Here is a 19,470-nt window from a genome sequence, read left to right as displayed (position 1 = left end):
TGGCGGGAGCACTCGTGCCGCGCCGCACGCATCGTGGGGGGGGGCGGGAACCAGCGGGGGCCCCGCCCCCCGCGCGCGGGCATTCCCGGCCGCCGCCCGCCCCCGACCTTTCCCCCAGTTTCCAGCGCGCGCTCCCCCGCCCCTGCCAGCCCCGCCCCCGCCCCGCCTTCCCGCCGGCCGTGCCCACGCGCCGCCCTTCCCGCCGGCACGCCGCGATCACGCCGCCCGCCGCCGCTGATTGGCCGGGCGCGGGCGGCGGCGGGCGCTGATTGGCCGGGACCGTCTCCCCCCGCGCTGTTTGGCGCAGGCCGCGCTCGGAGCGCTCCCCCAGCGCGCGGCCGCGCCGCTCCCGGCGGGCGGGGCCGGGAGGAGGCGGCGCTGCCGGGTGCCGCTCCCGCCGCTGTGTGCGCGCCCCTGCTGCCGCCGCTGCCGCTGCCCGGGAGCACCGCTGCCAACGCCGCCCGCCCGAGCCGCGCCATGCACGGCTCGCCCTGCTCGGACATGGGAGATGCGCCCGCGGTGAGCACCGGAGGGAGGGATGGAAGCGGGGGCGGTGGGGATGGCCAGCGCCAGTGCATCGCGGGCACGTGCTCGGTGGCGGGCACAGTGCGGGGACCGTCCCTCGGCCGGGACCGCTACTCACCCGGCGGGGAGCGGTTTAGTTGGGCGTCGGGTGCGGGGCGGCAGTGCCAGGGCAGAGCCCTCAGGAGCGGGTGTTGCTCCGGTCACCTGCAGGGAAGGGGGGCGGCCCTCGCTCAGCCACCGTGCGGGGGCGGCGGCAGGGTGGGAGCTGCCCTCCGCCCCCTTCTCCTCCTGCTTCCTTTCGCGCCATCCTCCCTTCGGTGGCACCGCCCGGCCGCGGGCAGCGCCGTGGGGCGGGGAACGGGTGGGGGCCCCTGCGGGCGGGGGGAGGCGCTGCTTGCGGTGGGACCCGCGCTGCCCCCCGGCACCGCCCGCCCGCTGCCCTGCGACCCGCACTGCCCGCACGGTGGGTCCTGCCCGGGAGCGACCCGCACTGCCCGCATCGCTCTGCCCGCCCACCATGCTCCCTGACCGTGCCCCATCCTTCCCGCCAGCGACCCGCCCTGCCGATGCCCGTCCTGCCCGCGCTCCCGCCGGTCCCTGCCCGTGCCCATCCTGCCGGCATCCCGCCGTCCCTGCCGGTGCCCATTATGCCCGCCTCCCGCCCGTCCCTGCCCGTGCCCGCATCCCGCACGTCGTTCCCGGCGGGGTGATGTGAGGACAGGCGCCCGGCGCGCTTGCCCATTTCCCTGGCAGCAGCCGGCGAGCCCGCGCTGCAGCGCTCGTCTGCAGAAAGAGCTTTTTTTGTGAGGTTTTTTTTTGGATTTCGGGGTTTTTTTTGAGGAAGCGAGGCACATTTTTTTTAATGTCTCTTCAGGGAAAGCTTCTGTCCTGAAACGTAGGGTTGGAAAATATCAGCCCGTGGGCTTGGCTGCTTGCAGGCGCGCTTGGCGGAGCGCTGGCAGACTGTGCTCGGTGCCGAGCCTCGCCTGGCGTGGCCCGGTGTCACAGGCCATTGAGTGCCAGGCTTGTAGGCGCACATCCGTGTTTTCCTCTCACCGTTTTTCACTGGAAATTCTTAGAAGTCTCTCTCCAACGTGTTAATTGCTTTTACCCCTTCCAGCCCCCAGATCGTGACATCTCCATGCCTCGTACCTCATGTTTGAGGTGAAAGTCCTCTGTGAGTGCAGTACCAATATTTTTGATACGTGATGCTTAGCAGGGTTGCCTGCACATCCCTAGAGTGCAAACACAGCTTTCCATCTTTGTGACACTGTTCAATAAGGATCATCCCACATTACTTAACTCAGTAACAAAACTCATTGACTTAGAGTACGTGCTGTTACCCAATAAGTAGAATTCCTTCTAGGGCTTGAGGCTGTGCTCACTGTGTGGTGTTGCCTTTAGAGTTAAAACCTTTTTCCTGCAGTACATAAACACTCTGTGTAACAGCAGTAGACTCAAGAGGCTTGGTCCACACTTCTGAATCTCAGCCTTCAGGTTAGTTGGTGTGTCTAAAGACTGGAGGAGCCTGGATGCCTAGCTGAGACTGAGCTGGCATGTGAGTAATAACCCATCAGGCTAGCATAGCTTTTGGACCCACTGCCAAGCACTGTGAGAGCTTTGTGAAGTTTGGATATCCTTGTGCAGAGAAGTCAAGTGTTTTGCACGTGTACACATGCACACAAAAATATTCTGTGATGCTTGCAATTGGAAATAAGTCAGTATGATTACATTTGTCTTCGTTTTACTCAGAGTGTGTTTTAGATACCTAGCACCTATGTAGCATTAGGCTTTTCTGAAGTACAATGCAAACAGTTCCACTGTACTTTGAAAACTATTTTCCTTCCATCTTTTCCCCATCCTGGCTTCCCTGTTAAAAATAAGATTAAAAATCTTTTGTGATGTGCAGTACTCCAAGTCAACGGTCATACCTTAAAGCATCTTACCGGCAGCTGAAATTTATCTTCTAAATGTTTCCAGAATGAGATTAGTGCTGAATAGTCTTTTGGATTCAGGAAACAGCCTTCTCTAAACAAGGTTCAAAGTCAGGATTTTCCTCTTTTATGCTTGTATGGAAGCATGGGGTGTGTTTGTTCAGAGCAGTGTCATCCAGGAAAGTAAGCTTGGAAATGTGAGCCACACATGTATCTGTTCTTTTCCTGGAAAATCACATGTCTTCCTTTTCTTTTTCTTTTTTTTTTTTTTTTTTAAGAGAAGGGAGTGTGGAGACGAGCTGCTCGGGGGAGAGTGAGAGATGAGCCAGCTGGTAAAAGTCTTGCCACGGGCATGGGATCTGTTTCAGTTGACCTTCATTGTGAGCAGACAGTGTGTGGGTGGTGTCAGTTCTGTGTCTGACTCGTGCTAACAGCCGGTAATCCGATTGCACCCAGGTTGACATTGTGGACATCTACGAGTCCATCCGAGAGCGGCAGCGCCATGACAGCGAGAGGTCCACCTGCAGCACCCTGGAGCAGAACGACATCGAAGCTGTTGAAGCCCTTGTTTGTATGAGCTCCTGGGGGCAAAGATCACAGAAAGGTGACATATTAAAGATAAGGCCCCTCACGCCTTTCTCGGATTCTGGGGATTTCACAATGCACGCCGAGGCTCCGGCTGAGTTTCCAAAGGACTGTCTATCCACACTGGTAAGAAAAGCATGAATACCAAACAAATATGCCCCACACGAGGGTGTCACAGCCCTGCAATGCTTTAAATTGGCTGGAAAAGACAGGCTTGCTCAGGTGTCCCTTTGCCACAGCCTGTGCTGTGCACAGAGTAGTGAGGTGGGCATGTTGAGTTTGTGGTTTTTTGCTGTCTCTGGTGTAGCAAATGTAGAGGCTTTTGTTAAATTTAGGTGTGAAAGCCCTTGCTGACCGGTTATTGGATTTGACAGGGATGTCGAGATGGCTGTTGTAGGTTCCTTGGAGCACTTTGAGTAGGAATGGCAGAGTGAGCCTTGGTGATTTGGCATCAGCATTTCTGCAGGCGCTGTATGAAAAAAGGCCCTTGATGATGTTATGCTTCACTGGTCATTGTAAGAGAAAGTACACGTTGCCATTATGAAATAGGCAATTTAATTAGTTTCTGTATTATGTGTTTGTACATGTAGTCTGTTATTTCTCCAGACATTGGTCTACTCCAGCTGACTAATGTTGGTTGAATCCAATTTTTTTTCTTTTGTTTCAATTTATGTTGCAACAAAAGTAGGTATTCAAAAAAGGCTTGATGCCATTAGGGTTTTAGAGTGTTAAGGCCCATTTCAACCGGTAGGCATCTAGCATGCAGTTGCCAGGTAAAAGGGGAATAGTAGAGGAAAGAGGCTGAGATAAGAGCAGCCTGACATGCAGCTGCCATAATATCTCCTGCTGCTCAGTGCTGACACTGTCTCTGGAGCAGCACAGGAGATACCCTTCAGTGGGAAAGGAGGAAGAAGAGGTGATGCAGGAAGACAGCATAGAGAGAAATGGATGAATAAGAAGGGACAGAGCAGTTTCATTTGTCTTTATCTAAAAGGTAGCCATGAAACGATGAGGTAATCATTGAGAAAAGATCTAGGACTTGCTGGGAGCTTGAAATAGAAAAGTGGAGTAGTGCTATCTATTGTTGGACTGTTTATTCTGCTCATAGCCTCTTACAGCTGTGCCCATTGCTGAGGAGAAAGGAATGAAAGACTTTTGTGGTGCAGTGAGTATACTTGCAGTGTCTTATGTAGGTTTACAGCTGCCTCATTGCCCTCCTTTTATTAATACACTTTTGAGCTTAATCAGAATGGCCAAGAGATAAGGCAATGTGGTGTCCTGGTGTTGGCTAGGACAGAGTAAGTTTTATTCTTAGTAACTGGCACAGTGCTGTGTTTGTGATTTAGAATAGAATAATGCTGGTAGCATACTGATGTTCCAGTTGTTGCTGAGCAGTGCTTACCCCACCCAGGTCAAGGACTTTTCAGATTCCCACCAGTGAGGAGGTGCCCAGGAAGCTGGGAAGTAGCATGGCCAGGGCAGGTGATCCAAACTGGCCTGGAGGATATTCCATACCATAGAGTGTCATGCCCAGCATAAAAACTGGGATGACCAGTGATGTTGGGAAGGACCTGGGCATTGTCCAGTGGGTGGTGAGCAATTGTACTGTGCACCACTTGTTTCTCTTGGGTTTTATTGCTCTCTCTCTTTGGTACCTCCCTGTAATTATTATTACAATTGTTGTTACTATATTTTACTTTATTCCAATTATTAACTTGTTCTTGTGTCAACACATGAGTTTTATCTTTCTGATTCTCCTCTATGACAGGTCTGACCAGACTGTGCTGAAAAAAATTTATCAGGATTCATTTTATTAGTTGTTGATCACAGTGTTGAATTATTTGCTATCAGGGTTGTTGTGTTATGTAACAATTTACATCTTGTGCATTTTCCCCATAGTGTTATGGTATCATCTCTGGGGGCTGGGCTAAGGTTATCATTTTGTTGTACTTTGTAACACTGGATTATGTGATAGCACAGAACTGCTGCCCTTGAAACTTATCTGGTTTTCATGCTCTCAGCTCCTCTGTCATCACCTCTGTACTTGGGGAGCCACCTATCAGAAGCTGCTAATAGTGACACTGTTTGCCTTTTTACCACAGAGAGCCAGCCTGTGTAGAAGACATGCACAATCTTCCCCTTCTTCTCCAGGCATGGGAATTTTGGAAGTTTTTAATATCCTTGGGATGCTGAAATCATGGTCTGTGAGTGAGCAGGAGCTGGGGATGTGGTTCAGGTCTTGTTTAGGGTTAAGCAACTGTTTGTGGCTGCTCAGACTCTGGCATCACACATGCAGTGTGACCACTCAGACCCCAGCCGGGGATGATGCAGCTGAGGCAGAGGATGATGAGCTTGGGCCATTATCAGTTTCCTTGTACACAAGAAGAAATGGACACCAAAGTCAGGTCATTTAGTGAAGGAGGATGAAGCAGGGCCATCACAAAAACTGGATGGAGGAAGAGACAGAACAAGAGATAACCACTCAGTCCCTGTCCCTGAGGGATGTGATGAGGTTTCAGCTGCTGTCCAGGTGTGCACATTATCACCTGGCTGCTCCACTGGGGCTAGTAGCTGGAATTAGGAGATAGGGAAGCCTAGCAGTTGGGATGACTTCCTAGGGAAGAGAGCATTGACGAGGTGATTGGAAAAATGTCACAAGTCTTCAGCCTGTGCAGGCAACTTGGTCAAGTGTGAAGGAAAGGTATCCCTTCAGGAAAGAGGCAGTGTCACCTGGGCAGGTGGGCTGCTGTGGGGAGACACATCTGCTACCTGAGGGAATTAGCTGTACCAGAGGGGTTTCTTATGACATGAGCAAGGCACAGTCACCCACAGATCCAGATTAAGTCAGTGTCCCCAACCCACATGGCAAAACTTTGAACCATTCGCCATGGACTAATCCAGTTCCAGAACACTTGCAATATATTGATGGTACCACTGTGGGCAATACAGCAGCAGAAGTTTTTGAGAAAGGGAAGAAAATAGTCCAGATCTCTGTGAAAGCTGCCATAAAACAAAGTAAGGTCCGGGAGCTTGCCCAGCAGATCCAGTTTTTAAGAATAAAATAGCAAGATGGATGTCATCAGATCCCAATGGATTTGATTAACAAAATAACAGATACACTTCTACCAGCTAGTAAGAAAAACACACGTTTTCTTAGGCATTGTGGGGTTTTGGAGAATGAACATTCCAAATTACAGTCTGATTGTCAGCCTTCTCTGTCAAGTGACCCAGAAGAAGAATGATTTCAAATGGGGCCCTGAACAACAACAAGCCTTTGAACAACTTAAACAGGAGATAATTCATGCAGAAAATTAACTCTGCCCTAGCCCTTGGGCCAGTCCAGGCAGGACAAGATACAAAAAATGTGCTCTACACTGCAGCCAAAGAAAGTGGCCCTACCTGGAACCTCTGGTAGAAGGCACAGGGGAGAACTGGGTCAGCCTCTAGAGTTTTGGAGTTGGGGTACAGAGGATCAGAAGCCCACTGTATTCCAGCTGTAAAACAGATACTGGCAGCTTACATCCAGCTGCTTTGGAAATGATTGGTACTGAACACAGCTCCCTTGGCATCCTGATTCCTGGTGCTGAGCTGGATGTGCAAAGGATGGGTCTCCTACACATCCTGTAGCTGATGCTGTGTGGAATGAGTGGGTCTTGCTGGTCACACTGGGTGCTCAAATAGGAAATCTCAGTGATTACTTCCAAGACTCCTGGGATTAGTGAGAGGGCAGACTCCTGGATGCCACCTGGTGAGGAGATGACATATGCTGAAGAGACTCTATTGTATAATAAGTTACCCCAAAATGAGAAACAGTATGCCCTGTTAGATTCCTGCTGTGTTGTAGGAAAGCACTGAAGATGGAAAGTGGCTGTATGGTGTAGCCTACAAAAAATTACAGAAACTGCTGAAGGAGAAGGTGAATTGAGTTACTTTGCAGAGGTGAACATTGGCTTTAGACACTGCTGAACAGGAAGAACAGCCAATGCTTTGTCTCTGTGCTGATTCACGGGTGGTGGCAGATGCCCTGTGGTGCAGTGGTGGCAGTGATGGAAGCAGAGCAGAGGTAAACCCATCTGGGCTGCTGCCTTGTGGCAAGGTACTGCTGCCTGGGTGGAGAGCCTGGTTGTAAGGGTACATCAGTGGATGCTCATGTACCCAAGACTTGGGCCACCAAGGAAGATTAAAACAACCAATGGGTGGATCAGTCTTCTAAGATTGAAGTGGCTCAGGTGGATCTGGATTGGCAAGATTCTCTAGAGTGAATTATTTATTGCTTGGTGAGCCCATATCTGAGGCCATCAAGGAGGAAATGCAACATGTAGATGGGGTGATGATCAAGGGGTGGGCTTGACCATGGACACTCTTGTTGGGCTATCCATAGTTGTGAAACACACACTTCAGTTATTCAAGACGAGCAGTTAAAGCCTCTTTGGTGTGGAGGACAATGGCTGAAATACAATTATGGGGACACCTGGCAAATGGACTCTATCAGACTCCCACAAACCCACCCAGGCAAGCAAGCACCATGTGCTTATGATGGTGGAAGCAACCACTGGATAACTGGAAACCTATTCCATGCCACTGCCTGGAACACTGTCCTGAGCCTTGGAAAGCAGATCTTATGGCAACAGGGCACCCCAGAAAGAATTGAGCCAGACAAGGGGACTCATTTCCAACACAACCTCACAGACACCTGGGTGAAAGAGCATGGCATTGTGTGGGTTTATCACATACCCTGTCATGTGCCAGTCTCCAGGAAAATTGCATGATAGAACAGACTGTTACTGAGAGCAAGGGGTAGTGGCACCTTCAAACAATGGGATACACATTTAGCAAAGGCTGCCTGGGCAGTCAGCATTAGAGGATCTGCCAGCTGTGCTCAAGCAAAACTTCTGCATAGTGTAGAAGGGGATAAAGTCCCTGTAGTGCACACAAAAAAGCTTCTGGGGAAACCATCAGAGTTATTCCTGCATCAGGCAATGACAGCCCCATCCATGGGATTGCTGTTCTCAAGGACCTAGGTGCACTTGGTAGGTAATGTGGGAAGATAGGGAAGTCCAAAGTTTTGTTCCAGGGGATCTGGTTCTGTGTGAGAGCAGCCAGTGATTTGGATTGTATGATGCTAATTGCCATATAACACTGTATATGATGGCACTGTTATATGATGCCATATAACACTCATGTCACCACTGCTGGGCTGGCTACACGCAACATCAGGGGTATTACAGTAGGAATCACCCACATTCATGAAGAACAAACTTTGATGAAACTGGACAAACACAGCAGTGATGGAATGAGAACTAACTTCAGTAGGCTGCAATCCAACATAACACACCATCTGTCCTGTCCTGTCCTGCCCAAAGCAATCCATGAATGAGCTCAGCAGATGTTTTAGAGGGATGGCTCACAGGCTAAGGGAATGATACCTGTATCAAAAGACAAGAAAAGTAATGGTGGTTACTTGGGATGTATTTAAAAGTGTGAGCATGATGTAAATGCATAGAATATTGGGTGGATATTGTCCTGTTTTCACCTGGGATAGAGTTAGTGTTCATCCTAGTAGCTGGCAGAGTACTGTGTTTGGGATTTAAGGTAAGAATAACATTAATAACACACTGATGTTTTAGAGTAAGCACCGTTCAGCAGCAGTTAAACCAAGGACTTCTCAGTGTCTCCTGCTCTGCCAGTGAGGAGGAGAAGCCTTGTGAGAGAACATGGGTAAGACACTACTGACCAATCTGGCCACAGGGATGTTCCATACCATAGAGCATAGTGTTCAGTGTATAAACTGGGGGGAGTTGGCCAGGAGGGGCCAGTCACTGCTTGGGATCAGGCCAGGTGGGTAGTGAGCAGTTGTACTCTGCATCATTTGTTGCTCTTGAGCTTTATTTCTCTCTCTTTTTTTATCTGCGTTTTTTATATTTTTATTATTTTATTTTCCTGTATTTGAATTATTAACTAGTTCTCATCTCAACCCATAGGTTTTAGCTTTTTCTGATTCTCCTTCCCATCCATCTGGGGGTGGAGGATGAGTGAGCTTCATGGGACTGCCTTGCCCTCTGGGATTAAACCACAGCAGTAGACTTTATTCAGTTTGTTCTAAGAGGCACATTGAGATCTGGGAGAGGGCATGTAATTTTATTTTTCAGAGTGAAAACAGGGGAAAACTGTGCCATGGAATTACACTGATGCACACTGTTACGGGTTTTTTTGCAGTGCATGACCCCTCCGCACAGCCCTGACTTCGTTGAGATGTCGGCAGCCACGCTCCTGTCCTCACAGGTGACCTACTCCAAACCAAGGACAGTCATGGCAAACACAGCTGCCTGCTCGGTCACCTCAGCCACCGGTGCCTCTCCCACAGCCAGGCCGTCTGCTCCCAGCGTGGGGCCACCGTGCAGGCAGAAGCCAGTGATCTCTGAATTCCCTGCCCCTCCGCCCTGCAGGGCCATGGCAACAAGTGTCATACGGCACACAGGTGATAGTTCTGCTTACCATCACATTCCTGCCGTGCAAGAGCAAACAAAGGTAACTTCGGGCTGCAGCGCTTCCAGAGACTGGTGTGAAGCGGATGACCCAAAACATTCCAGACTGCCACAGGACACGTGGGCTGCGGATGATTTAATCGACAAAACCTCTCCGGCACATCAGCCTTATGCACATGACTCCAGTGATATTGTGACCAATAAAGGGCAGCTGCCGGTCCGGCCTGTTTCGCCACAAACCCACTTACCAAAGAATTGTGAGAATGACTTGCAAAAAAGAGCTACCCCAGTGACACCTGCCCCCGTCTCCAGCCCCCAGGTTCTCTGTCAAATGATCCCTTTAAATGGACAAAGCAGCATGATTAATGCCTATGTGAAGCCTCCAGCTCCAGCACTCTCAGCTCCCATGAAGCCCATCTTGCCCCAGACAGCCCCGCTCCCCCAGCCTGTGCTCATGGGCCCCTCTGTGCCTCAGGGGACTGTCATGTTGGTTCTGCCACAGCCCGCTGTCCCGCAGGCGCCGCCGTGCCCGCAGGCCCTGGTGACTGTGGGCAGCACCAAGCTCCTGCCCCTCGCCCCTGCTCCCGTGTTCATCGCTTCTGGCCAGACCTGTGCCCCCCAGATGGACTTCTCCAGGCGGAGGAATTACGTATGCGACTTCCCCGGCTGCAAGAAAACCTATTTCAAGAGTTCCCACCTCAAGGCCCACCTGCGCACCCACACCGGTGCGTGAGGGGGGCTCTGCCTGTGTGGGGTGCTCCTCTTTGCATGGAGGGGGTGGGAAAGGGAAGGAGCAGGTGATGGGGAAGCTTTTGCTCATCTCGGGGGTGGAAGGAATGTTCATTCTCCATGGACAGGCAAAACAAGATGTACTTTGTTCTGAGACCTGAGCTGACCCTGTAGTGTTAGCTGAATTTCACAGGCTTTAGCTGGAGTGAAGCTTTGCCGTCTGTGTGCGTGTGTTTAGATCTAAGTGGAATCCTGCCATCTGGACTAGATGGAAATGAATTGTGCAAGTCCCTTGTTTTGGAGCATGGCGAGGTCTGGTGTAGGCAAAACACAGTACAGGTAGTTGGTCTTAATTGTCGCATGAGTAAAAGAAAAGAGAAACTCAGAAACTGCTTTTTTTTGTTTCTTTGGGGTTTTTTTGCTCCCCCAGAGTTTTTTGTAGGATAAATGGGAATGCATTGAGATTTTTGGCTGCTGTGTTAGGAAGCAGAGCTCCTATGAGAGTGTAACAGTTTATTCAGTTGCAAAAGGGGAATTTTAGTAGTAAATGAAAATTAATTGTAATTAATATGAAGTGGTTGCTCCATAAATTGTGTCAGTGGGTAAACAGTCTACATGTGTTTTACTTAGCCTTTTTCTGCTTCCAGGATCTTGTTAAATTAAAACTTAGAGTTCTCAGGGATTATTTTTGATGTTGAAGGATAGGCATGGTGGGAGATTGGTATAGAATAGTTCTGTCTATTTTTGGTTTTCCTTGGCTTTTCTCCCCTGGCTGCTGTTACCTACAGTCACTGGTTTATTGGATGTCAGCTTGTGTAATGGGATTTGCATTAGTTTGGCAGCTTGTCTTTACAGTTCCTTTGGGGAAAGAGCTTAACCTCTACATGAAGCTGATAATTCTTGTAAACCATAGTTCAGAGGTAGAATGATGCTTCTGCTCCTGGCTTGAGAGGCCACTGAATTAAACCTGGTGCTCCAGGATAAACAGACTATCAGCAAGTGCCTTGCTTTGTGCACGTGGCTGATCCATAGGGAGCCTGGGTGTGTCCCTGTATCATGGTTAAGATACAGTGGCAGGTGAAACACACTGACCCCTCACTGACCCCTCACCCCACACTGACCCCTCACTAGCCAGTTCCCATTACAGGATCAGGAGGAAGAGTGGTTCAGCTTTCTTTTTCTGCCTTTTCCCTGCACGCTGACTAGCTAGATCATAGCACATCCAGAGGACACAGACTTTACTCTCAACACCTGAAATGAGAACACTCCTGTGGGGTGTCCTTTCTGTTTGGGTCCCTTCTCTTCTGCCTCAAAGTGTCCCCATAATCTTGGGCCACATGGTGGATGTTTACCTGGAGCCCTGTGGGAGTTGCAGGCCGTAGTTGCAGCTGTGGTTGTTCAGGACAGGTGGGATGTCCAGCAGTGGCCCAGGATGAGCAGCAGCTGATGTGGGCAGCCTTGCTGCCATTCCTGGTCTCTGGGGGCTGGCAGGACAGGCTTTGCTCGGGAGTGCTTGCTCGTGTGTTTGTGTGCAGGACTGGATCACTGGAGCAGCAGGACACTGAGGCACCATTCCAGGCTTCCTGTTTGCCTCCTGTATTTGTGGATGACATGCTGCAGCCAGAGAGATACAGATGCATGGGGATGGGGGCAGGGGCTTGCTTCTGGTTCAGTCAGAGGATAAGGCAGCTTTATGAAGGCTCTATTTCTTTAACCTGGGATTTTGGGCAACTGAAAAACCGCACTTGATTAAAGAACACTTAAAGAGAGATACAAGGAAATAAGTAGAAATGATAGCTATTATTCTCTGGAACAGAACTTTAGCTTAATCTTACATTGACTGCACATATGAGCAGTTCTGTGAACTCACTGGTTCCTGCAAGGCAGATTTTAAGTTAGCCCTTTGATAAGACTGCAACATAGCTTCTCAAAAGTAACAAACGCTTCCTTTATGTCCTGCAGGGGAAAAGCCTTTCAGCTGCAACTGGGAGGGCTGTGACAAGAAGTTTGCCCGCTCGGATGAACTGTCACGGCACCGCCGGACGCACACGGGCGAGAAGAAGTTCTCGTGCCCGGTGTGCGAGCGCCGCTTCATGCGCAGCGACCACCTCACCAAGCACACCCGCCGCCACATGGCCACCAAGAAGACCCCCAGCTGGCAGACAGAGCTTGGCAAGCTCAGCAGAATTGCCACAGCAGAGAAGCCCAAGGGCAGCAGCAGCAGTGCTCTGAGTATGCTCATCCCCGTGCCGTCACCCGCCTGCCAGGGCTAGAGTGAAGAGGCGCCTTCTGCAGACTGTCTGAGGATCAGGAAGAGCTCCGATGGCAGCAGCAGAATGGGCAATGGCTTTTATTTTCCCCGTGTTTGTGTGTACTTTAGTTTCCTGCAGTTTAGGTCCTCTGTTGATAGTGCTATGTGAGAAATCTATCATATTTCCTCATCCCTTCCCTGTTGGATTTTTTTCAGTACTTGGGCAATTGCAATCACCAGCACTTCAGGAAAGTAGAACTCCTTGGAAATTATTTTGGCAATAGGTTAAAAAAAGTTGTAATGCTTGCTGTTAATATTTTGATGGACAGTAAAACAGGGTGGTTTTTAATTTTTATAGTACTATTTTCTATACCAAATATATTTTGTATTTGTTCATTTAGGTCTTGTTATGCAGGCAAATTACTTGCATTAGTAGGGCTGTGCTGGATGAGACCCAGAGTTTTGGAAACTCCTTTTCAGTAAACCTAAACTATTGCATTCAGAGTGTTTTATAAACACTTACCATTTGATAACATATTTGTTGGTTTTCACACTTGCAAATCCTGATCCTGCCATGGGCTAGTGCTCTTGCACCCCCCTTGTGCAGGTAGATCAAAGATCAAAGTGAGTCAGTAGTTTTTAAAACACACCATACCAGAATGACCTTATTTGAGAATACAAGTGCTGAAATCCTTCACATTTTAGGAATTCATACCCTTTGCAAGTAGAAGCTGATGTGGCTGTTGGTAGAAGCATTCTCGAGTCCACATGCCACTGAAGCAAAGTTTGGAGGAGCCAGACTTCTCTGATGGAGGTAGAAGTGCAAACACTGTTTAGAAATTTTGACACTAAAAATTATGCTTTATTTTTGGTCCTACTAAACCAACATATCAAAATAAACTGAAAAATGCAAAAATGGCAAGATAGCCCATGAAAAATTAGTGGGTCTCTCTTTATATTTTTTTGAGTAGAGGAGAAATAAAAAAAAATAAAGGGTTTTTTTGTATTGTGGATGCTTGTGCACCTTATAGTTCAAGGCTTTCTTTTACCTGTATCAATGCACCAGAGGAAATACTAATTGTGTCTTGAGTTAAGAAATAGCCACGATGTCAACTTGATGATGCTCTTCATGTGGCCTTATACTTCTCCACAGTACTTTGTATAAAATCACCCTTTTCTATTAAACAATACACTCTCCCTGTTGAATGGATTTTCTTTTACACAAAGTGTAATAATAGTTAAGAAATGGAACCAATGGCTGCAGGAGTGCTGTGTTGTAATAGCATGGTGTGAGTAACAAAATGCCCATAGCACAGTCAGACTGCTCCATTCCCAGGTGCAGGAGGAATGTGTGTGTACTGTAGCAGAGCTGACAGTGCAGCAAAGCACCAGCTGTTTTGCTGGAAGACAGCTTCCCCCCCCAAATGAAATATTTCTGGAGTGCTTATTCCTTCTGGACTCTTCTCCCTTCAGCCACTCCTGCACTGAAGCTTAGTTGAGCACTGAGGAGAATTGTTCTTCCTATATGCATCAACTGTGGATAACTAGGAATGCACTCTGTTTTACTGCTTTGCTCTGAAATCCTGGTCTTGCTTCCCAGGATGGGCAAAGCATGGATCTCACCTATGGAGGTGCTGACTTGGCAGAGACCTGTTTCAGTTAAAGCAGATTATGTCATTTTTTACACTAAAATCTATAGTTATAATTAAGAGTGGTAAGTTTTCAAACTGCACTAAATTGGAGTATTGTGCTAAGTGTACTGAAGTTTTTGTGCCTGACCTTGTGAAGGCCCACACCCTGCTCACTGACACGTGCTGTAATCCCAGTGTACGTGCCAGTGGGTGTGTGTGGACCTTGCTTTGGACTCTCCAAAGGGCTCAGCTGGAACCTCTTTGCCTGGTGAAGTGGATCCTTGTGGTGTTGCTGTTCTCTGTTGCTACCTAGTTTTCCAAGTTTCTGTGGTGAACAAAGAGATGTTGCTGCTCTTCCTTTTTTTTTCCCTCAGAAATCTCTTAGAAGAAGTCTGGCTTTTGGATGCTGTTTTTGCATGCTTTTAACCAGGGGAAGCATGTCCTGTCTCAGTTTAGTAGCCAGTTTAGCACTTCATTTTTTTACAGACTGACTATTTATGGTGCTCACCTGAGAAAACAATTTGGGAACTCTTGTCATAATTATATAAATTGTCATGTTTTTTGCATTACGGGGCTGGGGGGAAACAGTGGACTTGGAGAATACAGACTTTTAAAAGTGTGTCATGTATGTGTGTCACCATGTGGAAAAGCAGCTGCTCCCTCCTTGTTTGGGTGAGGCTGGCCTGCAGTTCCTGGCAGCCCGCTCTGGGATGTGCGGATCGTTCCCTGTGGATGTGCGTGAATAGCTGTGCCTGTGTCTGCTCTGCCTGTTCCTTCCTGCTGCTGTCTAAGGGTTATTTATGGATTAAGCATGACTGGCATAGCTGCTGTCTTTGCACTTTACTGCCTGAACTCTACTGTTCAGTCTTTTTATTTTGAGCCTATATTTTACGGAAATGGAACTGCATTTTTGTACGTGTTTTTAACTTTTATTAAATAAAATGTATGTAATGTGACTGGTTTTAAGTCATAAAAAAAATAATGGATTTTCAGGTTTCAGAGGTGTCCATTCCAGAACTATGTAAATCCTTCAGGTTTAGGTTGTGTGTCTAGGCCAGTGGAAGACTTTGGGGCTAGCTAATTCACTTCCCTGTAAAGGTTGGATTTTTTTGATCCTGTTGTAAATTGACCAATGCTCACTTGTTTGTGATTTTACACCACTCATCTCGTGGTTTTGGTAGAAGGTGCACACCCCCAGCAGGCCTTGGGGCTACTCTCTGGGAACAAGAGTTCCCAGCTCCACACCACTCCCAGCCTGGCCTCCCGCAGCTGAAAGGGATGTGCTGGGTGCTGCTCTGTTAGTGTCACAAGCTGTGCATGGAGTGAGTGCTGGAAATAAGGCAGAAATGACAACTTAATTCAGAAGGTGGCTGTGCTAGTCCCAGTTCTTTCTGCTCTGGTGGGGACATGGCAGGCTGGGTGTTACCTCCCAGTCTCAGCTGGGAAAAAGGTGTCCAGTGATGGTGACAGCAGCAGTAAACACCTACATTTTTATGCTGTTTCCCTCTGACCAGTTCCTGAACTGCAGAAATGTTTATTTCCAGCAGAAAGGGAGAAGGTGTAATGATTCCAGCGTTTTGTCACAGCCTTTCTCTGCTCAGTCTGTGCAGCCCTCAGGGAGTGACCTGGGAGCAGTGACTCAAGGCTTTGTCCACAGAAGAGCACATTGTTCTTGCACGTGTGAGGAAGGTGAAAAGAGATCTCATGGCTGGTTCTGCTTCCCCCTCAGGAGAACAACTGGAAGGGAAAGCTTAGGTGCAGGTTTAATGCTGTGGCAGAACAGCAAAAACTTCAGCCCCTGGGCTCTGCAGTTTGTCACAATGCCTTTGTCTCCCAGGGGAAGATGTCTTACCTGTCCCTACTATTTTTCAAGGAAGATTTTTCTGAGCATCCAATTATATCCCTAAGAATACTTGTTGTAGGGGTTTTTTTTTTTGCTGATTTTTATTTTGTTTCCCTGGCTTTGTTTATGTGAAACATGGCAATGGATTTCAGTCTGTGCTCACCCTCGTGCTTTTCCTTACACCCAAGCTGCGGTCTGAGCTGTCCTATGTAGCCAGGAGGTGCACTCAGTCCACATCCTAATGGGGCTGGAGTCTGGAACAGCTTCATCCAGTGAGAGAAAACAGCCTGCATACAAGAAAGCCTTCCCAACTACCCCTGTGCTGACACAAGCATTGTTGGGGGCAAGGCTTTCTGTTTTGAACCCATTCTAAATCCATAAAAAGGAATCATTTTCTGAAGGACAGTGGATTTGTGCTCAAACATGTCTATCGGCTTGTGTTTCATCTTGCAGACAGTGGCATTGCTTGTTACACACACCACCCTGTGTGGTTGTACAGCCAAGCCCTGGGCTGAGCAGCAGCCTTAGCTGGCTTGCAAACCCATCAGCACTGATCCTCTCCAAGCCTGGGCCCTGGGAGAGTGAATCCACTCTGATGCTGCAGAGGTGGCAGAGGTGGCCCATCCTGCATGCTTGGTGTGCTCGTCCAGCTGAGGCCACAGCTCTGGCTAATTTTTTCTTTCCAGCTGTGAAATCTGTACCCACCATCCTTCATCTGCCATCTCATGAGCTGAGTCCTGCCCCAGGGTTGTCTCTGGCTTGAGTTCATCTGCAGGGATAAATCAGGCTGGTTTTGGAGTTTAACCTGTGAGCCCATCTGCCTGTTTACCTTGAATTCACATCCAGCAAGGCAGCTTGAGGCAGGCAGACTCTGCCTGGGAGAAGGCAAATTGCTTCCATGTCTGCAGCAAGAGTAAATCATGACTCAAAAGCCAGCAACCTGCAGGCTGAGGAAATGATGAGACAGTCCAGGAGGGAGCTGCAAAGCCTCAGCCACACCTCACAGTCCAGGCTGTCCTGGGATCCTCTGTCAAATGCAGCCTTCCTCCTCTTCTGCTTCAGCCCTCAGGTGTAGAAGGAAATTGATGAGTTAAGTGCTGATGTGTGCAGAAGACAATGGACACATCTGAAAACATGCAGAAAACTTGAGGAAACTGGAGCATACCCTTTCCTGGGAGAGTTTGTCCCAGATGGGAATCACACTTTAGGTTTAATTGTTTCTCTTGTAGCATCTCTTGAGTTCTGAGTGACTTCTCTGTTGGTTATCACTGCCCAGATAAATCCACTTCACCCTATGCAAATAATTCCCATGTCCTGTGTCCAGGGTGAGGTGAGGGGGAGCCCTGCTGTGGATGTGGTCTGTGCCAGGCAGCTGGCAGATGTGGTGGGCAGCTCCATGAGGTTCCTGTGGCACAGCTACAGGGCCTGTGGGCCCCTGTGCCCCCCTTGCTGGGGCAGAGGCTCTGTCTGAGCAAGGCTCTCTTGCTCCTTTTGGACTAGTGCAAAATGCAGCATGTAGCATTTGTGTTTGTTAGATGAATAATGTAGTGATTTGGTTAAAAATAATAGCCTTTCGCTGGTTTATTAATGGAGATTAATAGTGTCAGCTCAAAAGCACTTGTCAGCTATCCTGTCTTAGGCTGTGGGTATTAAACAGGAGGGTAGTTTCCAAAATTATGAGTAAGAGACTCTCCAGAGCCCTGCTTAATTCCAGCAAACTGTTTTAGGGGTAGGAAGTACTGGCAAGCTGAGTAATTTCTTGTCCTTCAAGCAGTTGTGATTTGATGGTGGTTATAGAGAAATACCATGAAAAGAAAACAAACTTTTCAATAATTCAGCTGGTTGGATATCAGCATTTGTAGGGGTATAGGATATAAGAAAATAAAGATAGTATAGAAAGTAATCTTACCCCTAAGGAGTTGCAGCTGGGCAATTATCAAAGATTAGGAAGAGGTCTGACTTTACCAGGCCACAGCTGTAACCAATGAGAAGAAGTGTGCTATAAAAGAGTGGGTTGGTTATTGAGACGGGACCTGGAGTCAGTTGGCTGCTATGAGGAGAAGAAGGAGTCAGTGCTCTGAGGAGCTGCCCCCAAGAAGGTAGGAAACTTTTGTGATAAGGAGACAACCCCTGCAACAAGATGACAACATCCCCGAGATGTGGCAGTGATCTCTTATAGTGTAAAAACCAATTAATTCAAGAAGTTTCTCTTGAAATCTGTTGTGGGCAGCTACTGCTTTCATACTATTATTCACCTACAAGTGATCTGGTGTCCTATTTTCTGTGAGCAAAAGATGGACCAAAAGCAGAGTTACACTGTACCAGGTAACTAAACTGTAGTTGTGGCTTCCCAGGCACCAGCCCCACTGCCGCTGTCCCTTTTGGGCATGGAGCTGGGTGCAGTTTGACCCAGAGGGAGGAGCACAGTCCCCATCAGTTCTTGGGCAGACTGGGAACCTACTTGGGTACCACCATCCTGTTCTGCATGGGGTGAGAAGACAGATGGCTGTGGGCTGTCTCTGCTGGCTGGCTCTGTGGTCTGCACTTGCATCATTTTATGGCACAGAGAAAGCCTGCAAGACCATACTGCAGTTCGAGGTCTCTCCTTGCATCCCCAAAGTTCTTTCTCGCACTTTTTCCCTGGTGCAGTGATTGTCCCAGATGCATCACTCCTTTCTGGACCTTCCTGTGTTTCTGCAGCTCCTCCTTTTCTGTTGGTGATGCTGAAAAGGTTATCTGTGAAACCCACTGCACCTTTGTTCCAGATACAGAAATGTGCTTGTCTCTTGGTTATTTTAGAAGCTCATTTTATAAAGCAGCCCAGTGCTTTGCTGTGTTCAGTAGAGACTTTTTTTTTTTTTTTTTGCAGCCTAACAATATGTTCTGCTTAGGTGTTATTTTTAATTAGTCACTTCTGTAATTGTGAATACTTGGGCTTTCCTGTAGGAGAGTCTGAAGTGGGTTGTAGAGCTGTTACCTGGGCCAGTCACCAAGAGCAGCCCTGTAAGGGCAGGCAGGGGACATGCAGGGTGACCTGGGGGAGGCAGAGCCCTGGCCCCTGCCTGCTCCTGTCACAGCATGGTCTGACAGCAGCGTGGCTCCCCTCTGTTTGCTGTGTCATTGGAGGCCATCCAAAACACAAAGAGGAGGGAGCTGTGACAGCTCAGTGAAATATCTCCTCACATGTGCCAGAGACTCTGGGGACTTTGACAGAAGGAAGGTCTTAGCTGAAAGAATGAAATCCAAGTTCAAAGAAAATAGAAACCAATATTGTGATTACAAAAGAATATAGAGTACTGTGGTGCTGGGGTCACCGTGTTTTTTCTGCTCTCCACAGGCAGATTCTGTTCCTCCCAGTAGGTCTTTGAGAGCTGCTGAAAACTAACACAAGCTCTGGGAGAGCTGGTGAGTGGGCTCTCCATAAACTGCAGAGAAACTGTATCCTGCCACAGATCAGTGACATTAATAGGTCTAAAAATGACTGTTC

At 48.5% G+C, this 19,470-nt stretch overlaps 1 protein-coding gene across 1 annotated transcript; it reads left to right on the top strand.

Annotated features, from left to right (window-relative positions):
* The first annotated feature begins 298 nt into the window (after positions 1-298).
* On the top strand, positions 299-15,096 carry KLF11 (KLF transcription factor 11). Its single transcript, XM_005487206.2, has 4 exons — positions 299-519; positions 2,916-3,170; positions 9,261-10,254; positions 12,221-15,096. Exons 1-4 carry the CDS (start codon positions 478-480, stop codon positions 12,529-12,531), a joined length of 1,602 nt encoding a protein of 533 aa, XP_005487263.1. The 5' UTR covers positions 299-477; the 3' UTR covers positions 12,532-15,096.
* The last annotated feature ends 4,374 nt before the right edge of the window (positions 15,097-19,470 follow it).

This window comes from Zonotrichia albicollis, chromosome 3, assembly GCF_047830755.1.
Source record: "Zonotrichia albicollis isolate bZonAlb1 chromosome 3, bZonAlb1.hap1, whole genome shotgun sequence".
NCBI classification, from domain to species: domain Eukaryota; kingdom Metazoa; phylum Chordata; class Aves; order Passeriformes; family Passerellidae; genus Zonotrichia; species Zonotrichia albicollis.
Note: the sequence above shows the minus strand (reverse complement) of the source record. Positions and strands in the feature narration are given on the sequence as shown.

Bases quoted from the DNA above. Each gene is read 5' to 3' on its own strand.
- KLF11 (XM_005487206.2), top strand. From the start codon at position 478: ATGCACGGCTCGCCCTGCTCGGACATGGGAGATGCGCCCGCG. The intron at 520-2,915 runs GTGAGCACCGGA...GATTGCACCCAG, and splicing joins ACATGGGAGATGCGCCCGCG to GTTGACATTGTGGACATCTA. The intron at 10,255-12,220 runs GTGCGTGAGGGG...TATGTCCTGCAG, and splicing joins CCACCTGCGCACCCACACCG to GGGAAAAGCCTTTCAGCTGC.